Below are 19,110 nucleotides of genomic sequence, written 5' to 3'. Positions count from 1 at the left end.
TTTTTTTAAATATTTTTACTCAGGTGCTGGGTTATTTTTTTTAAATATTTTTACCCGGAAATAACGGTTTGTGTACATTTTATTTCATTTATAAAGTATTTAATGTGGTGTAAATTATATTATTTTGCGCAACGCAACATCAGGACGAGATGTCAGTCAGCTGAGGTCGTTTCGCGCCTTTGCCTTGCTTAACATACATGGATCTTATTCGTTATAATACTGAGTGTAATTTAGTTTGATGTTAAAATATGTTCTCTAATTTCAGTACTGTTTGTTTTTTTGGGCTGGTTTTGGAGTCAATCACGCCATCTTTCAGCTACGAGTAGGGTTGCCAACCGTTTCGTATAATACGGAATCGTCCCGTATTTAAGGCATATGCCGTATGAACATCTAGACTAAGAGTTCGGCACAAACGCGATTCATTCACTTGGTGAGCGTAACCGTTTTTACAGCTCTGTCTAGGGTTGCCAACCGTTCCATATAATAAGGAATCGTCCCGTATTTAAGGCATCAAAGAGAAGCGTTCCGTATGAAAGCTATAAGGAACGCAGTTTGTCCCGTATTTAAGGCATATGCCGTATGAACATCTAGACCATACGAATAACAAACTCTACACTGAGAATGAATCATTCTTTTTTGACAAGTGTTTGATTTGTGAACATAGCCGTTCCAGGGAGGCGTTAAGACCAAGCGGAATCCTCAACGGGATTCACATCCAGCCACGCAAGAAAACGTGCGTTTCACCTGAAGACGTGATCAATAAGGAAAGTCGTATTTACATTTAAGTAACTTCCAGCGTATTCTTAACCTTGAAAATCATTCTTAAAACACAAAATGACCAAATGAAGTGTCAAGCACCCAAAGCAGTACACATTTATTCTATAAGTTCTCTTTAATTGAAAAATATGCATTTTCATATATACTGTAGTAGGCCTACTGTATATTACACACACGCATCAGAAGACAGAGAGCTTTATTGCCAAGTATGTTTGTGCACACAAGGAATTTGTTTTAGTGTCACAAGCTTCCAGCACACAGATACAACAACAACACACAGATAATAAAAATAAGATGTGAATAAAATACACATATGTATAAATATAAATAAAGCACACACACACACACACAAAGGATAAACAATTTGAGTTGAATTACTGAAATAAATGAACTTTTCCACGACATTCTAATTTATTGAGATGCACCTGTATATATGAATATATACACTGCTGTTCAAAAGTTTGGGATCAGTAAGATTTTTTTATGTTTTTTAAAGAGGTTTCTTATGCTCATCAAGCCTGCATTTATTTGATCAAAAATACAGAAAAAAAAACTGTAATTTTGTGAAATAGCCTATTATTGGAATTTAACAAAACCGTTTTCTATTTTAATATACTTGAAAATATAATTTATTCCTGTGAAGCAAAGCTGTATTTTCAGCATCATTATTCCAGATTTTAGTGTCACACGATCCTTCAGAAATCATTCTAATATGCTCAGCAGGCGTTTCGTGTGTTTTGTAATGCTGTGCTTCACTCTGGAGCGTGACTGAGTGCTCTGTGTGGATGCCGGCTCAAACCAGAGTCCTGATGCTACAGAGATCCGCTCCAGACTGAGCCTAAACCAGCATGCAGCTGTTCTGATGAGGAGGCGAGAGACAAAAACATCAAAACATTAGGAATCATTTAATTAGTTATCATCTTTAGTTAACTGAAACCTATAGAAAATATTTCTGCTACTTGAACTAAAATAAACTTTAACTGAATCTAAAAATCTTAATGAAAACTATAATAGCATCTCATTGTCACAGCTTGTTAAAAATAAAGATCTAAATCTAAATGCTCCAGAAGTCATAAGATCATATTTATTTTGCGTTAGCATGAAGCTGCAGTTTCACAATACATGAATTACACTTACGAGTAAAGTGCAGCAAATCCTTTTTTCTTACGCTTGAAATGCTATTTACACCTTTACAAAGCTTGTCTTGCGCATGCAAATTTAATTTACGGCCAATACACTTTAAAAAAGTGCATAAAAAACTCAAACTAAAAAATAAATTTCTCAGAACAATATAATATTATAACAAAATGCATAGGATGCAAAACTTTAGTATTTTCTGAGTCATTTACCTGTAATGCCTCGGGTCAACTTCACGAGTCCATGAAAATAAAATGGTGTTTTTGTAGTTCATTGATTAGCTCCACCTGTGCCCTGTTTTACCCGCATTACTCTGCGTATATCTTGCCCTCAGCTGTTGACTTCTTTGTCTTGTATTGTGTTTATGCTGCAGTGTTTTTCATTGTTGCAAGTGGATCATCTTATTGTTCTTTGTCTTGAATAACAGCTTGAATATCTAGCTGTGATCAGATCTCTCCTCTTCATTGCCTTGACAATAGCCTTTTTATATTATATATAAAATAATAATATAAAAAACAAAACAATAAGCATAAGAACATGATAAATAAAACTATATTTAACAAATATGTTTAGACTGTAACATTTTCACAAGCTGGGAGCAGGCTACAGCTGATTAAGCCTTTTTCAAATAGGCCTGTTGTTTATGCTTTTGGAAATGGATCTTTTCTATCACTAATCAGGCTTAATATTTTGTATTTTAGGTTAATTTTGACCACAACGTATGCGCTGTCTGCAAATGTAATTGTGCACGTGTAATTGATTAGTTTATTATGTTTTTATATTATTAATATCAGAGTTGTGACAGCACAAGTTTCAGGAATGTTTAATATTGTGTGCAAATCAATCCCGCTACCTTACCATGCTTTTTATACAGTGCACACAAACAACTATGTTAACATGTACAGTTAGTATGTGACTACCTTGAAACATTTCTGTGGAGGATATTTTCTTTGAATCGACTTTTTGAAGGAGTTTAGATTATTTCTGAGGAGAGTTTTATTTCATTTATTTGTTTTTGTTTGGTTGGAGATGTTTCTTTAACATCTTTTCCTTTTCTTATCTATTCTTTTCTTTTCTCATTGTGAAGGAGAGATTTTTAGGATATTCTCGATGGCTCACATGGGCGAAAGACGAGGTGAGTGTTTTAATTTTTCATATTTGTTGTTGGTATGTTATGGTATGATGTTGTATATTGTTAGACTACCCTTACATTAATAAATGTGTGCAGTTTAGCAAATTTATCTCGAATACTTCCAGTTAAATAGCACATTGTACTCATTGAATATGAAAAACTGCCTTTTCATAAAAAAGTGTATTATGTGTCATTGTTCGCATCTGGGATGTGCATTATTTTTCAATAATAAACTGACCAGAGTCAATTATTCCGCTTACACCACGGTTACCAAACCTCAAGACATTGTTCAGATGATTTATTTCAAGAAATTAGTTAAAAACCACATAGAAAGTCAAATAGTGTGAAATAGATTGTGAAGTGCTGCTGCTCTTTCAGCTTTGGGCCGCTCCAGATCCACTGCTGCTTTAACCCAGATGGCTGCTGGTCAGGAGGCTGGGAGACAGTGTGGAGACCACATTCAGAAAGCACTGTCAACCCCAACCCAGCCGTGGAGTCCAGAGCTGCCTGGCTATAGCACTCCTCTGCCTTCTGAGTCGACTCAAAGGAAGAGAAAGCGGCAGAGCTCAGAGGATGAAGATCCCTGCACCTCACACGAGAGACCCGCCAAACGCTCTGCTGAAGGTCAGGCTTATTCTGAAGACATCACTCAATTAAGTGATTTGCCGTTGAAATGTTCATTCACTGATGATGATTACAGGAACATTCTTGTAGTCGCCTCTTTTCTCATTTCTTGTGATCTTGTGATTGTTGCAGATGCGTATATAAAGGGCCCAATGCTGGGTCAAGGTGGATTCGGTTCTGTGTTTGCTGGGACCCGCAGCTCTGATGGATTGCCAGTAAGACATTTTCTTTCCTCCTTAATTCATTCAAACAGCCCTTATTCATGACACTTGTGGCATAAACCATATTTCATCTGTACAGATCACGAGGTTATTGTCATAATTAGCAGGTGTAATTTACTGTGGTTCATCTGTCTGCAGGTGGCCATCAAGTACGTGACTAAAGACGAGGAGCACGAGGACATGGAAGTTGTGAGTTCAGTCACATGTAAGGTTTGATACACACATAAACCCACACTCAGCCCTCTAGCGATGACTCAAGGGTCTGGTGTCTCCTCTGCCGCTGCAGGAAGGTCAGGGTCTGCTGCCGCTGGAGGTTGCGTTGATGACCCGGGTCAATTCAGCTCCTGTCTGTCCCAGTGTCCTGAAGCTGCTGGAGTGGTTTGACCATCCCGGCCGCTACGTCATGATCCTGGAACGGCCGGATCCTTGCCAGGATCTCCACAGATTCTGTGAGGAGAACGGCTGTCTGGATGAGAGCCAGGCCAAGAAGGTGCTGCTGCAGCTCATCGACGCTCTCAAACACTGCGAGAGCCGCGGCGTCTTCCACCGGGACGTTAAGCCACAGAACCTGCTCATTTGCACCGATACCAGCGAGATCAAGCTCCTGGACTTCGGCTGCGGACACCTCCTGAAGGACTCTGAGTATAAAGAGTTTGCAGGTTGGTTAGGAGAAGATCTCTGTGGAAGTTTGTGTTTTGGACTGGAAGCGTTTGAGCTGATCTCTTGCTCTTCTCTGGTCTCTCAGGCACTCTTTCATACGCCCCTCTGGAGTGGTTTCGTTCCCACAGCTATCGTGCCGGACCAGCTACTGCTTGGTCGCTGGGTGTGACGCTCTACAAGCTCCTGTGCAGTTCTCTACCTTTCAAAAGTGCACGGAGGGTTCGCAGACTGCGCTTCCCGAGTCACCTGTCTGCAGGCAAGAGATGGCAACCATGCAGCTGTTCACAGACAGAAATCACGGCCGGAGCGAGCAGAAGTTGATGTTGTGTTGCTCAAGTACTGTGTTGTATGTAACAGACTGCCGTCAGTTGATTAGATGGTGTCTTAGAGCAGCAGCGGACGAGCGTCGCAGCTTACAGGACATTGAACAGCATCCCTGGTTACAATCACAGCACACTCATCTCAATGACTCAGTGTTGATTGGACAGTTGGATTGTCCTGTCAGGATAAATGTAGGTAACTGGCTGTAATTGTGAACATAGTGACAGGAGTGCAGGACACAGGAGCAGCAGAGACAGCTGGACACCTGCAGTGAGGACGAGTGGACAGCAGGCGTTTCGTGTGTTTTGTAATGCTGTGCTTCACTCTGGAGCGTGACTGAGTGCTCTGTGTGGATGCCGGCTCAAACCAGAGTCCTGATGCTACAGAGATCCGCTCCAGACTGAGCCTAAACCAGCATGCAGCTGTTCTGATGAGGAGGCGAGAGACAAAAACATCAAAACATTAGGAATCATTTAATTAGTTATCATCTTTAGTTAACTGAAACCTATAGAAAATATTTCTGCTACTTGAACTAAAATAAACTTTAACTGAATCTAAAAATCTTAATGAAAACTATAATAGCATCTCATTGTCACAGCTTGTTAAAAATAAAGATCTAAATCTAAATGCTCCAGAAGTCATAAGATCATATTTATTTTGCGTTAGCATGAAGCTGCAGTTTCACAATACATGAATTACACTTACGAGTAAAGTGCAGCAAATCCTTTTTTCTTACGCTTGAAATGCTATTTACACCTTTACAAAGCTTGTCTTGCGCATGCAAATTTAATTTACGCTTACAGTCTTATGTACACTTCCACAACTCTTACCCGGCATATGCAAATCTTTTAGGCATTGTTGTACCTTCATAAATGACTCTGTGATTTAAACTAGTTTACAGCCAAACAGGAGACGCACTGTGTGCAACAAACGAGACCGAAGGCTTTTCAATCTACACATCGCCGTCATTTACCATGGATTTACTGTGGTAACACTCGCTGCACCATGGTATTGTGGCAGAAATGTGGGATATTCACATTGAACTTCATTACAGGAGTTATGGTATATAATCATAGCATGTATTTGTGATTAAGCTATAGCATGTGTGCATTTATACTGAATGGTTTTAGACTACTGTTTTTCATACTAATAGGCTACCTAAAAACCATATAGTTATATTTTTACCATGGTACTGAGGTGCATATATGTGTGGTTTTAACTGTGTTTATCATGATTTAAATGTATGCTACTATGGGAGATCAATACTTAATAAAAAAAAACTTGGTCAGAATAAATTTAACCATATAAACCTGAGATTGCTACAATTTTTACAGATGTTACTGATTTTGATAATGAACAAAAATGTACCTCTGCATCCTAACTCAAGCTACTATCAAATGTGCATTTCTAAGAGACAAAAAAGTGATATTATTATTATTATTATTAATATTATCAGGCAACCCAAACCTGTTTCTTGATTTTAAATTATATCACTGATTAGACTTGCAGAATGCAAGAATGCAGAAACTAAGAAATTAATTTTTCTATTTAGATATTTATGTTGTGAAGGAAAATGAATGGTCTGCTTTCTACAACTTTCACTTCAGAGCAAAAATCTGGCTTTAAACTTGAAAATAAATATTTTACATTTATCGTGATTATCGATATCGACTGATATGAAAAAAAAATTATCGTGATAATTTGAAATGAATATAAAATGTTTTTAAAACCACATATTATACAGGCACTTCATATGTAATGGTATTTTATTATTTTGATTGCATTTAATGCATTATACTTTCAATAAAACATTTGCAATGGGCTTATAAAAACTGTTTTAAATGTGACACTAATGACACTAGACACCCAAAAGTTTTAAAACAATTTTTTTTTTTTACCTTGAAAAATGAGTTTCAAAGTCACTCTGATGGTACACTGACTTCTAATAAGATGAACGGCTTCTGTTTCTTTCCAAAAGTCTGTTCTGGAAGTGCATAAGTTTAGTGAGCGTTACAAATTAAACTCCGCGAAAAGCCTGGATCGCTTTACGACAGCACCAACTGCGTGCACAGCCATAGACATATAAATGTGTGAGGAGAGGGGTAGTGGGTGTGTGTGTGTGTGTGTGTCAGCGTCAGCCAGGGAAGCATATTCAACACCAGCATGTCGTTGCATTTGTTTACAGGGAACTCTTGCCCGCACCAATATGGCGGAAGCGTTGACGTATCGCAGCAACGGACCGAAACGGCCAATGAGGCGTCTAGGTATTTATATGTCTATGTGCACAGCTATCCACTGTAATTACGACAGTGGTATATTTACGACAGTGAATTCCACTCACTTAACTGTAGGGGGCTCCAAAGCCACACACATACAGTTTCACTTCAATATGAAATAAATCGCATCTAAACTGAATCTTCTTCTAAACCTATCATTGAAGAATTACGCAGGTAGTTGTCTAGCGTTTTTAGAAGAGAGTTTTTGAGGTGAGTTTACAAACCCCTAAATGAAAATGCAAGTTGTGGTGTTGGAAATTTATATCTAAAAGTATAGTCTAGTGTAGTATTAAAGTATAGACTATTTATATGCATTCAAGTTAGTTTTTCATTGAAAATAACTGAACAAATAAAACGGCAGACGACATATGCACTAGTGCATACTTGAGAGACAGGACATACATGTATTGGCTCATCTTACCCCATTCATCTCTCATTAGTCTGCATAGAGAGCATGATTTGGTCAGATCTACTTGCTAAAATATTCAGATGTAAAGTTTTCTTGTCCAGGAATTTTATTGTATCATACATTTTGTCATACTTCATTTTAAAGTTTTAATCTCAAAGACATGGCTAGTAAGTGCTTATATCCTTCAATAAAGACCTTGGCTGAAGACACGCTGGCGTTAATCCTTGAAAGCTGTTGATGGTGTTGATGCCTGAAGGGTCCAGCAGAGGGGCTTCATACACTCTTCCAAAAATGCATTGAACCCTGTTAAATTTCATCGTATGGAGGAAAAAAAAAACACTTTCATCAAATATCTTCCTTTGTGTTTCACACAAGAAAGAAAGTCATACATTGCTGAGTGAGAGTCATAAATTGTAATGCACTCATAAAATAGAAATGCACTCATTTACTCATCTAAAAATCATAAGTCGTTAGGTGAGTAAATGAGTGCATTTCTATTTTTAAGATTAATATTCTTCTAAGGAGCACCTCAGGTTAATTCAAAGTAAAACTGATTTTTTTTATTTAAAAGGTGTAGTGCTGATGAGAGTAAACTATTAACAAAAAACACTAAAATAGTTTTCATTTCATTATACATAAAAAGGCAATGCACTTATCAAAAAAAAAAAGACAAATTAATAAACATGCATTTTTTCATCTTTTTTGCACTAGTTACAGATCACAAGATTTCATCTGTATTTATTCCATATTAGAGATTTCTAGTTTTAGAATTCATGTAGTAATGTAGTGGAGGCAAATGATTCATTCAGTAATAGTACATCGAATTAATTCATATTGCTTGGACGTTTTTCCTTAGATTTTTTAAATTCGGTTGTGTTGTAAATACAGTATAACAGACGATCAAGCCCCGTTTACACTGCCAGTGAGTATTTAATGAGAGCTGGCCACTTCTGGTGCCATGAGTAAAAGCGTACTGATGGTATGATCAGAGCTTAAGGACTGAATTCATTACACAGTTGGGCCACTTTAGTGTGTGGTATTTACTAACCATCCAGTTTCCAGGTGTTAAATGTGTATTAAATATTTAAATTAAGTCATTAAGGCAAACACACCTCCTAGCAGCATGTCAAACAGGCTCAATGTACCCGCTAGCTGATCATGAATCCTTTTCTACTGGCTTGATCTTGATGTGAATTCCATTGAGTGATCTGAGCACGACTTGAGGGATCATCTTCGGGGTGTGCTGGGGGTCTTTAATCAGCCGGTATTTCTTCAGTGTCAGCGCCACGGTGACTTTCATCTCATTCATGGCAAAGTTCTGTCCAATGCAGTTTCTGTAATCAAATACACACCAGAAGCTTTCTTTCAATAAGCACAGTAGCAAATATGTTTGCATTAGTACTGAGAACTAAAAATTCTGAAAAATGTGTTCACAAATCACACAACACTTTTGGATATAGCACAATGAAATGTTTTTTTTATTTTTTATAGTAGTTTATTTAATCATACTCACAGATAAGTATTGTTTATAAAAATACTTGAATAAATGAAGAATGAAGAAAGAAAATACAACCACTGAGCATACTTTAGCAGTACTTATTATATAAGAATATATACTTTAGTGCAAGCTGAATGTAACGTTTTCAGACACTTTGCATTGCATGTTATTTGCAATGAAATTAAAATGTGTTATAGTTTAGATTTATATTAAACGCAGTTAGCTGAACTTTAGAGTGCTTCAGTCCCACATGACTTAAGTACATCTTTATAATTTTGAAATATGGTTAATGTAGGGATGACAAGCATTTATGAAAATCTCAAATATACTTTAATGTCATTTCTGTTGAAACTTGTACGTCATGTATTTAAATTAAATTACACATTTGTAATGAAGTTGCAATTTAGTACATGCACAAAATTAAATGTAATATGGAATAACTACAGCTACAGTTAAAATTATAATTAACTACTTTACATGTGCTTTAGTATGTTAGTCAACACATCAAAATGAGTGTACTTTGAAGCACAATTAAAACATAATGATTTAAAAGGTTCTTTAAAGAATCATTTTTAATTTGACCTTTTTACACAGTGCACTTAAGTAGACTTTCATTAATATTATATTATCTACAAGTACAGTTAGACATGAGTTTGAAGTACACTACAAGTGCACATTGAGTACAATTAAGCACACTTCTTTTTCACAAGCATAGCCAACTTAGTAAATCTCTTCCAACAAAATCATTGTCAAAAGGACCTGCATTATCAGTTGCTTTATAGCTCTTTGCTCTCATCAGAGTTGATTTGAGGTCAAAGACATAAATGCATCAAGCTGCAGGCATGTAATGGGAAAGCTAGCTCACACAGGAGAAGTTCTGTTCGTCATGCAATTATTTTCCATAAAAAAGCAGTTCATCGTGACATGTGTTAAACTGCTGGAAGGACAAAAGACCCCATGCATTTATCATGAATGTAGTCCACAAGAGCAGTGTGCAACATTCTGAGTGTTGCAATACAAGCCTACTGTGACGAACAGAGCAAACGTTGTTATTCACTGAAAATCTTCCCATATGCATGCAGATACCAAAAGTGTTTCTGATGGTTTCTCAGTTTTGTTTTTTTTTAAATATGCAGAATGATATTTGAGAGGGGAAGATGTTTTGTGAATAATGACTTAAATTTTAGTTTGTTTACTACTACAACTATATAAGTACAGAAGTGCCATATGGGCTACTTTCATTGTAATTTCATATTTTTTGAAGCTTGACAAAGTGGTTACTATGAACTGTCATTGTACAGAAATTAGTACCTTGAAGAATCTTCCTTTTCTGTTCAATAGAAAAACTTTTTAAAATTCTGATATTTCCTCACAATTTAGACTTTTTTTTTTCTCAGAATCATAATTGTGAGATATAAACTCAGAATCATAAGATATAAATGCAGAATTCCAAGATATAACCTCAGAATGCTGAGTCCAAAAGTCCAAATTGTCAGCATTGCCAGCATAGCCAAGTCATCCTGTGGCTGTTTGCTCTGTTCTGTGTGGCTGAAGTGTGAGTGAATGACCCACTTGCTAAACCGCTCATGTCTCGTTAACAAACCTGGGTCCCGCAGAGAAGGGCACAAAAGCATGCGGTGACCTCTCAGCAACATTCTCCGGCAGAAACCTCAACGGATCAAACACCTGTGGACAACACAACACATTAAATACATTTGGAAAGAATACACCAAAGAAATCAAATTAAAACATCAAAGACTTTTTTAAATTGTAAAAATTGGTAACCGGCAATTGTTACCTTCAAGACCTATTTCTACTTGATTTAAGTCATATAATTTGGGTTATTTCTGACTTGAATAAAACCAGTATTATTTCAGTGGCTTTTTAAATATATTTATATGTACAAACATTATAATACTTCATAATATTATGAAGTCTTATAATATTGTCTTCTGTTAAGGAATATTACAAACATAAAATATACGGTTTAAAATATGGCTCTGTTCATAAACCACATAAAATATAATGTTTTTTTGCAGATGTGTATTTCGATTATATTACAGTGGGGTCCAAAACGATGAGAACAAAATGATATTTAAATCTAATTTAAATTTGGAAATAATTTAAGATTTAGATTTTTTTTTAGATTAGACCTATGAAAAGATTAATAAAAATGTTTATGGTTATAGAATTGGTTATGATTGCACTACTTCTGAAGAACTAGTCAGATGTGAGTAAATGATTGTCATTGATCATGTGATTCTTTGTGCAGATGACATCTCAAATCAGGCTGGAAAACATGAGCATCAGGTTTTGTTAATGCAGCGCCAGTGTATTAAAATAAAATAAAAGCACAGTAAATACTAAGACATTCATTCAAATGTTTGTTCATTTTCACTTTTTTTTGCTGCTAAATATTTTGTAATTAAAAAAAAATAAATTATATGCAAATGGTGCACTTTCACAACTTTGGACTCTACTGTACACTCCTTTTTTAAGTGATTATTTTTCAGTCATTATTCTGTTGCACCTGAGCTATGTTATGTAGTGAGTGATATTTCAGACATAAAGAATGCACACATACATATGGATTCTCCCACACTGAGGCATTCATGTGGATCCCATAAATGCTAACTCCAATGGTACAACCTGTGGAAGAGTAAAACAGTGTTTTAAGGTACGCAGCGATGTATTCAGCCTGCGGTACGTTCACTGTTTTGTGATGAACTGATAACATTCGGTGTCATATGCCAAGTAACTGAACAACAAGCAGCCAGGTTAATGTTTGATCAGATGTTCTCTGCGTTAGAGGTCATCATGTCTGTTTATAGGTGAACAGGGCATAAAGCAGTAGTTCATACTCACTGGAGACCAAAACACTGAAACCATTAAGTGAAATATTACAGGTGCATCTCAATAAACTAGAATTTCGTGGAAAAGTTCATTTCAGTAATTCAATAGTGAATTGGTGGGTTTTTGTTAAATGTGAGCCAAAATCATCACAATTAAAAGAACCAAAGACTTAAACTACTTCAGTCTCTGTGCATTGAATTTATTTAATACACGAGTTTCACAATTTGAGTTGAATTACTGAAATAAATGAACTTTTCCACGACATTCTAATTTATTGAGATGTACCTGTATATCAAGGACAGCCTTTCTAAGTGTGTCCATGTTGGCTTATGCTAATGCTTCTCACAAAATGTTTGGGCTTTATGACTGATGCATTTGGGGAAATTATATGGTCCCCTTCTGAAGCAATAATGAACTTGATCAATCAAAAATGTAGATTCTGTCATCAACTCATTTTTTAAGTTCCTCTAAAAATGTTTTCTTGCAAAGAATTTAGATGGTGACCAGTGATTGTGACAAAAAGTGCCATAAAGTACCATTAAAAGTAGTATATGACTTGTGCGCTTGTCTGTTTTAGTCTTACGGTTGCTTTGTGTGAGGAAGAAACTGAAATATAGGCCTACCTTCGGGTGCAGTCCGGCCATCAAAGAAGGTCAAGGGTTTAGTCAACTTTCGTGATATTCCCGGGACAGGAGGGCAAAGCCGCAGGGATTCTTTAATGCACATTGTGGTATAAGGAATTTTATTGAGGTCTTCCCTGAAACATAAGCAGAGAAGAACAGTCTCAGAGAAACTGACAGTGAATAAGGCATTACTGATGTCTGAAAATGTTTAGCAGTTGTGACATCAGTGTGCAGGATTTCTTTGTTATTTGCTCATGAGAGCAATGAAATCAAGGTGTAATGATTGGGATTTGAATTGATTTGCTATGAATGATCACAATCTGTTTTCTTAAAATCGGAGCAGAGTTGAGTCAATTGGTTTTTGTACTGTATAATGTGTATATAGATTAAACAAGACACAAATAATGATTATGTCAGTGTGTTTTGCTGTGAAATGCTTTGAGTCTTAAAATGAAATGAGATACAATACCTGCCAATTGTAAAATATTTAATTCATAATTTATTTTCTGTGGAAAAAAAAACTGTATTTTGATATACATATGTTAGGGCTGTGCGTTTAATTTAGTCTCGATTTCGATTATAAAAATAGATATTTGAGATAAAACAATTATTTGGCAGACAGTGAAGACTATGTAGCGTTTAATTTTTACAATTTATTACTTTATTCATTCCCGTAGTTGAATATTAGCTGAATACTATACTGTTAGACAAAAAATTCAAAGCACCGTTTATATCATTGCATCTTTTTTTTTCCTATTGTATTTGTCCTATTGTTTGTAATCTTTTTATTACTGACTGTTTACTTGTCTTGGTTAATTATTTAAGGACTTTTTACTTATGCCGAGTTCACACGGCATGATTTTCAAAGTCGTCGGATCACCGTTGTTTTCACACTGCAAGACTATCTGGGGTTAGGGTTGTGACGGTTAGGAAATTTTCCCACCGGTTAATCGACGTGTGACAACACCGGTAATACCGGTATCACCGCGGGGGCGTTCCCTCTTTTTCTCGCTTTCCTTCGCTAAGAAAGCTTGGAGGCACGGCATACACCTTGATGTCAAATAAAATAAATAAATGACACCAAGTTTAAATAAAGTAAAAATCAGCAAACAATGTGGAACCAATTAAATAAGAAACGGATGTTTAAAAAAACTTCCAAAATCACCTTAGATAAACGGCAAAAGTCAACAGGCTTTTCAAAATCCAAAACACTGCCAACCAGGCGCTTTTGCATTTCGTTTTGAAACTAAATCATCCGCCATCGTCTTGTCTGTCTCACCCCACTCTTCTTGTCAGTCAGCTCAACTCACTCTCCTCACTGGAGAAATTAAATCTGATCTGTGATGCGACTGTGTTTGACACGCTGCATTGAGCAGCCACGTTCAGTTTTTAATTGTAGTGTCTGTTCTTTTACTGAACTAAATGATTTTTATTATGCTACAACAAAAAATCAAAACGACGGTGGGGGTCGGTGCCGCGGTGGGCAAGTGACGTAACCGGTGTTGCAGCTTAACAACGCTATCACCGTCAACACCGTCTATCGCGGCAAGCCTATCTGGGGTAGCATTCAGTTGCTGCTGTGTTCACATTGCACAATGGATCGGTGACAGGAGGAGTCAACTGTCCAACCCAATGTCACATGAGTAATTACAGTAGTGACAGTACCAGTCCACTGTGTCTTTTCCATCCAGAACCTGCAGGATCTCCTCTCTGCATTTCTCCTGGTGCTCAGGGTTACATGCCAGATTGTAGAAGATCCAAGATATTCCACTGGCTGTGGTGTCATGGCCTTCAAACATGAATGTGTCCACTTCAGCCCTGATATCCTCATCCGACAAACCCTGCTGATGCTCGTCCTGGGAGCGACAAAAATATCTCTAACATCAATGATAGATGATAACAATGGCACTATGCAACAAAATATCAGCTATTTTCATTTATTTTCTTTAAATATAAGTGTTGTGTAAGTGCTTGAGGATATCATACTCGGGCAGACAGAAGAATATCCAAAAAGTCCAAATATCGTTTGTTTTTAACAATGCCCTGCTCCTTCTCAATCTTCAAGACTTCTTTCCTCTTTCTGATAACTTCCGCTAAAAAATATTAAGAAATTGAAATGACATGATAGCTTCATAGCTTCGCTTGTTACAGATTTACACATTCAAACATTTGGGGTTGTAAGATTTTGTAATGTCTTTGAAAGTAGTCTCTTCTGCTCACTAACGCTGCATTTATTTGATTAAAAATACAGTAAAACTGTGAAATATTATTATCATTTAAAATAACAATTTTCAATGTGAATATATAGTAAAATGCTATAGTAAAATTTATTCCTGTGATCATGCAGCGCTGAATTTTCAGCATCATTACTCCAGTCTTCAGTGTCACATGATCTTCAGAAATCATTCTAATATGCTGATTTGCTGCTCAAGAAACATTTCTGATTATTATCAATGTTGAAAAGTTTTGCTGTGTAATATTTTTGTGAAAACTGCTCCATTTCGATTCTTTGATGAATAGAAAGTTGAAAGAACAGCATTTATTTTAAACAGAACTTTACTTTACTGTCACTTTTGATCAATTTAATGCAATTAAATTCTTGCTGAATAAAAGTATTAATTTCTAAAATAATAAAATAAAGAATAGAAAACATCATACTGACCCCAAACTTTTGAACGGTAGCATATATTCTGGTTTAACTAAGATACATAAGCAGGTATGTATATAATAGTAGCCCTTGAGCAGGCCCAGACTCAATCACAAATGGAGTTTCACAAAATCTGCAGAATTCTGAAAAATGGATTTGAATTTTGAACTGGTTTTCAAACAGCTTTCCTTAATCGTCAATACATGGATTGGTGGGATGAACAAGCAAACAACAGTATTGCAAATATATACTATATATAATACGCAGCCATATTATAAAATGTCCAGAGCCTCATTTAATTCAGATGGACAAAATCACAGTTAGAGTTAAACTAATCGTTGCATGGTTGGGCCTGCTCGCATGGTTGGGTGCATGACTGTGGCTTAGCAAAAAAACGACACCTGTATGATTGTGTGCTATTCTGGCCGCCTTCCTGAATTTGTATCCATGTGGACTGAGATGAAATATGGCCTTGCTGTGGTAAGGAAACACTCTGAACCTGACGTTCACCATGTGGCAGAGGTCATACACCGCCTGGATGTACGGGTTGGTTCCACTGCAAAGAGATCAGTGAGGTTACACTGAAAGGAGACGGATGTGTACAAAAGGACGAGGTAAAGGAGAATGAACTGACCTGTCTGTCTGACAGTTGCTGTTAAAGCTGAACGCACATTTCATGATGCTGTCCAGCGTCATCAGACTTGCATGCTGAAACAGTTCAAACGACTCTCCTGATTTGGCATAAACTTCCCACTTACCCTGAAAGACAGAAAAATAAATGACTCAAACTATAATTAAAACACAGCAATCAAAAGACAAGCTTTTTAAATAATTCTATTAATAATTCAATTAGTTTAAGTGTATCATGTCACCCAGCAACACTGTAAAAATGAAATGATCAATAAGTCATAGAGGCATTTGCTTTTCCATTACTTGAACTCATCAGAAGAATGTAACCAATTTCAACTTAATTTTTTAGAATGTTTTACAAGACTATTTTTTAAACTGAAGTGGAAGGTGATTTTTTAAACAGTGAATAAGGAATTACAAAAATTACAAGGAATTCTCAAAAAATCATTTGACCTTCCATTGTTTGGACAAACAAATAGTCCTGCCCCAATATTACATAACTGGTTGTGAAAATGTTACTGCTTCGGGTTGGTTGAGATGATTAAACAAGCAGAGAAATTTTTGCAGCAGTCTTACAGTTGTGCACATTAATTGCTAAGACAGGATAAACTGTTTTTAACATAAAGAGCGAGTAAATAATGACATTTTTTATTTTTGGGTGAACTATTCCTTTCACATACAAGCATGACTTTGGTTGAATCAGAAACAAGTTTCACATAAGGCTTCAGAACATCATAATGGAAACCAGGAGTGAGAAGCCGTCTGTGCCGAAACCACTTCTGTCCAGTAGACACAAGCAAGCCATCGCCTGAGGAGACAGTCAAGAGTTACTCTAGTGATAATAGAATGCCACAGAATGAATGATGACTTGAGATGGTAGAAATGACATTCATGACAGTTCAAAAAAGCATCAAAAAATCCACAAGGACAGACTTGACTGTAGTTGAAGAAACACCCAATAATAAACCTAATAGTAGATTAAAGGGGTCATATGATGCGATTTCAAGTTTTCCTTTCTCTTTGGAGTGTTACAAGCTCTTGGTGCATAAAGAAGATCTGTAAAGTTGCAAAGACTAAAGTCTCAAATCCAAAGAGATATTCTTTATAAAAGAGTCAGCCACACTTACCTAAAATGGCTCGTTCTAACACGCCCCCACACGTCTACGTCACGATGTGGGAAGATTTGCATAACGCCGCCCAAATGTTCACGCAAAGAAAGAAGGCGTAACTTTTATTCTCGCTGTAGTATTGTTGCCGCCGCCATGTCGTGAAGTCGCTTTGTGTTTTGTTGTGAAAGCGAAACTACTTTGTTTGGTCTTTTAACCTTAAACCGCATAAACACATTTCATTACACCAAATAATGTACTTTTTAGCAGCATCATATGACCCCTTTAATAAAGAAATAATTTTCAATTTTACGTGTGATCTTACCTAACCAAGGGATGAAAAACTTGTATGCATAATCATCTTTTGGTTCTGTAAGAAAATAAAATATTTTTAAAATGCTGGTTTTGGTTGTAAATATTTGAGAAAGAATTAGCCTGTAATATAAATCGTAAAAGTGTCAAACGGATGAGCACCTGTAGTGGTGAGAAGGGTCTTCACATATGATGGGTGGTGGATGTTCAGAATGGACAATGATGGGCCAAACCACAGCGGAAAGGCAAAGGGATACTGTCCACTCCACTTCATAATCTTTTCCAAATCATGTCCATCCTGGCGAAACTATGAATATAAAAAAAGGTCTGTGTAACTGTTATGGACAATAAAACACACGTTTCAAGAACAAATTGCGCTCTCACTTTATTAATTTCACGTGAATTCTACCAACTGCTGCTGAAGAATGTGAATGCAAGGCAAGGCAAGGCTGTTGTGTTTATTGCTGCACAATATAATTATGTAATTGTTTACTTGTAGTGAATAGACAAGGGCTCAGGCATGAGGTTTCATCCCTCGAAGATAACAAGGGCAAACTGGGGCAAATGCCTACATTGTGTATTATGACTGGATGGTTTTTCAAAGTTTTCGAAGAGTACGTTTTACAAGAAAATATTACTTTTTATAAATAATTTTGAAAATTACCAACAATTTGTTTCTACACTATTTGTTTTCTTCCACTGTACTCATGAATAGACTGTATAAAATGGTATAAATGTATAAACATTTTTTAGTAGGATAAAACTCAAGTTATTCTAATCAAATAACAGATGTTCGAAAGCAACAGAAAAAGCATGCACGGACTACAATGGACTCCAAAGCTTAGCTACAGAAACAGTCACTGTTTGTGTTTGTGTTGTTTACCTCCTTGACGTGTCCGATGAGCCAGTGTGCAGGTGGTCCTGGAAAAGGCTCCATAGTTCGCATCCCTCTTCTCCTCATAACCAATAATTTAACCACTATCGCCAAACACACAAGCAACGCGAGTGCAAAGACATGCTTCACGGAGAGCGACTCCAAACTCAACGGGAAACTCGCGTAAAGCTGCATAACGTGAGGAGACTGTTGCGCGCGGGGTCCGCTGTAACATTGAGCTCGATGTGAGAAAGAGGAAGCGATCTGAGAGAGAGAGAGAGAGAGACAGAGAGAGAGAGAGAGAGGGGCGGACTTTCTACTGGACAAAACAACCTTCTATACTACAAGAAATAAAGACTCCCGTCAGGTTTCCTGAGAGCTAGTTGTTGTGAATACACTGTAAAAACATATTTTTCTCCCCTCAGGTTATTTAAAAAATGTGCAATATCACTGAATCTTTTTTTTATTTATTTTTTTACTTTAACTTAATTTGGATAACAAAAGTATTTTTAAGTGGGAACTAAAATATACGTCAAATAATTTCAGTGAAACTTATAAGTAATGTAGTCTATTTTTTAAATATATATATATTTTAAACACATTTGTAATGATGAAGACGCAATTAGCAGATTTGGAATAATAATTCATGCAAAATAAAACAAAAGTTACAATTATAAGCAAGTACTTTATATGTACTTTAGTATGTTCGTCAACACATCAAAATAAGCGTACTTCTTTAAAGCACAACAAAACATTATTCAAACATAATGATTTAAAATGTACTTTGAATGAAATTTGTGCACTTTTAAGTACACTTAAGTGACCTTTCATTTCATTAATATTACAGTATCAGTTTTGAACAAATTACAGTAAGGCGCTTACAATTTGAAGCATACTACAAGTGCACATTCAATACAATGAAGCCCACTTATTTTTCACAACGGGGTCCCTGTACTTGTTTGTTCTGCAAATAAACGTCCAAAACTGCTAAATACACTTTGCAATAATAA

The 19,110-nt window shown here is 36.3% G+C and overlaps 2 protein-coding genes across 3 annotated transcripts; one reads left to right on the top strand and one right to left on the bottom strand.

Moving 5' to 3' along the window:
• Positions 1–3,024: 3,024 nt before the first annotated feature.
• On the top strand, positions 3,025–5,081 carry LOC107703903 (serine/threonine-protein kinase pim-3-like). Its single transcript, XM_016506705.1, has 7 exons — positions 3,025–3,049; positions 3,425–3,670; positions 3,803–3,885; positions 4,030–4,080; positions 4,178–4,550; positions 4,637–4,807; positions 4,909–5,081. The coding sequence occupies exons 1-7, from the start codon at positions 3,025–3,027 to the stop codon at positions 5,079–5,081; spliced, it is 1,122 nt and encodes a 373-aa protein (XP_016362191.1).
• Positions 5,082–7,634: 2,553 nt separating this feature from the next.
• Positions 7,635–18,388, bottom strand: cyp4t8 (cytochrome P450, family 4, subfamily T, polypeptide 8). Of its 2 annotated transcripts, none has more exons than XM_016506742.1 (13): positions 18,110–18,388; positions 17,389–17,533; positions 17,240–17,284; positions 16,489–16,616; positions 15,813–15,937; positions 15,580–15,734; positions 14,518–14,624; positions 14,197–14,387; positions 12,532–12,665; positions 11,640–11,704; positions 10,659–10,741; positions 8,670–8,891; positions 7,635–7,860 (listed from the first exon to the last, which is right to left on the bottom strand). In XM_016506742.1, the coding sequence occupies exons 1-12, from the start codon at positions 18,293–18,295 to the stop codon at positions 8,714–8,716; spliced, it is 1,542 nt and encodes a 513-aa protein (XP_016362228.1). In that variant the 5' UTR covers positions 18,296–18,388; the 3' UTR covers positions 7,635–7,860; positions 8,670–8,713. The 2 variants fall into 2 exon arrangements, with proteins under 2 accessions (XP_016362228.1, XP_016362229.1); XM_016506743.1 differs by having other exon boundaries at positions 8,703–8,891.
• Between the last annotated feature and the right edge of the window lie 722 nt (positions 18,389–19,110).

This window comes from Sinocyclocheilus anshuiensis, unplaced genomic scaffold, assembly GCF_001515605.1.
Source record: "Sinocyclocheilus anshuiensis isolate Anshui unplaced genomic scaffold, SAMN03320099.WGS_v1.1 scaffold991, whole genome shotgun sequence".
In the NCBI taxonomy this organism is placed as follows: Eukaryota; Metazoa; Chordata; class Actinopteri; order Cypriniformes; family Cyprinidae; genus Sinocyclocheilus; species Sinocyclocheilus anshuiensis.
The sequence above is the reverse complement of the archived record's forward strand: the minus strand, read 5'-3'. Positions and strand labels throughout refer to the sequence as shown.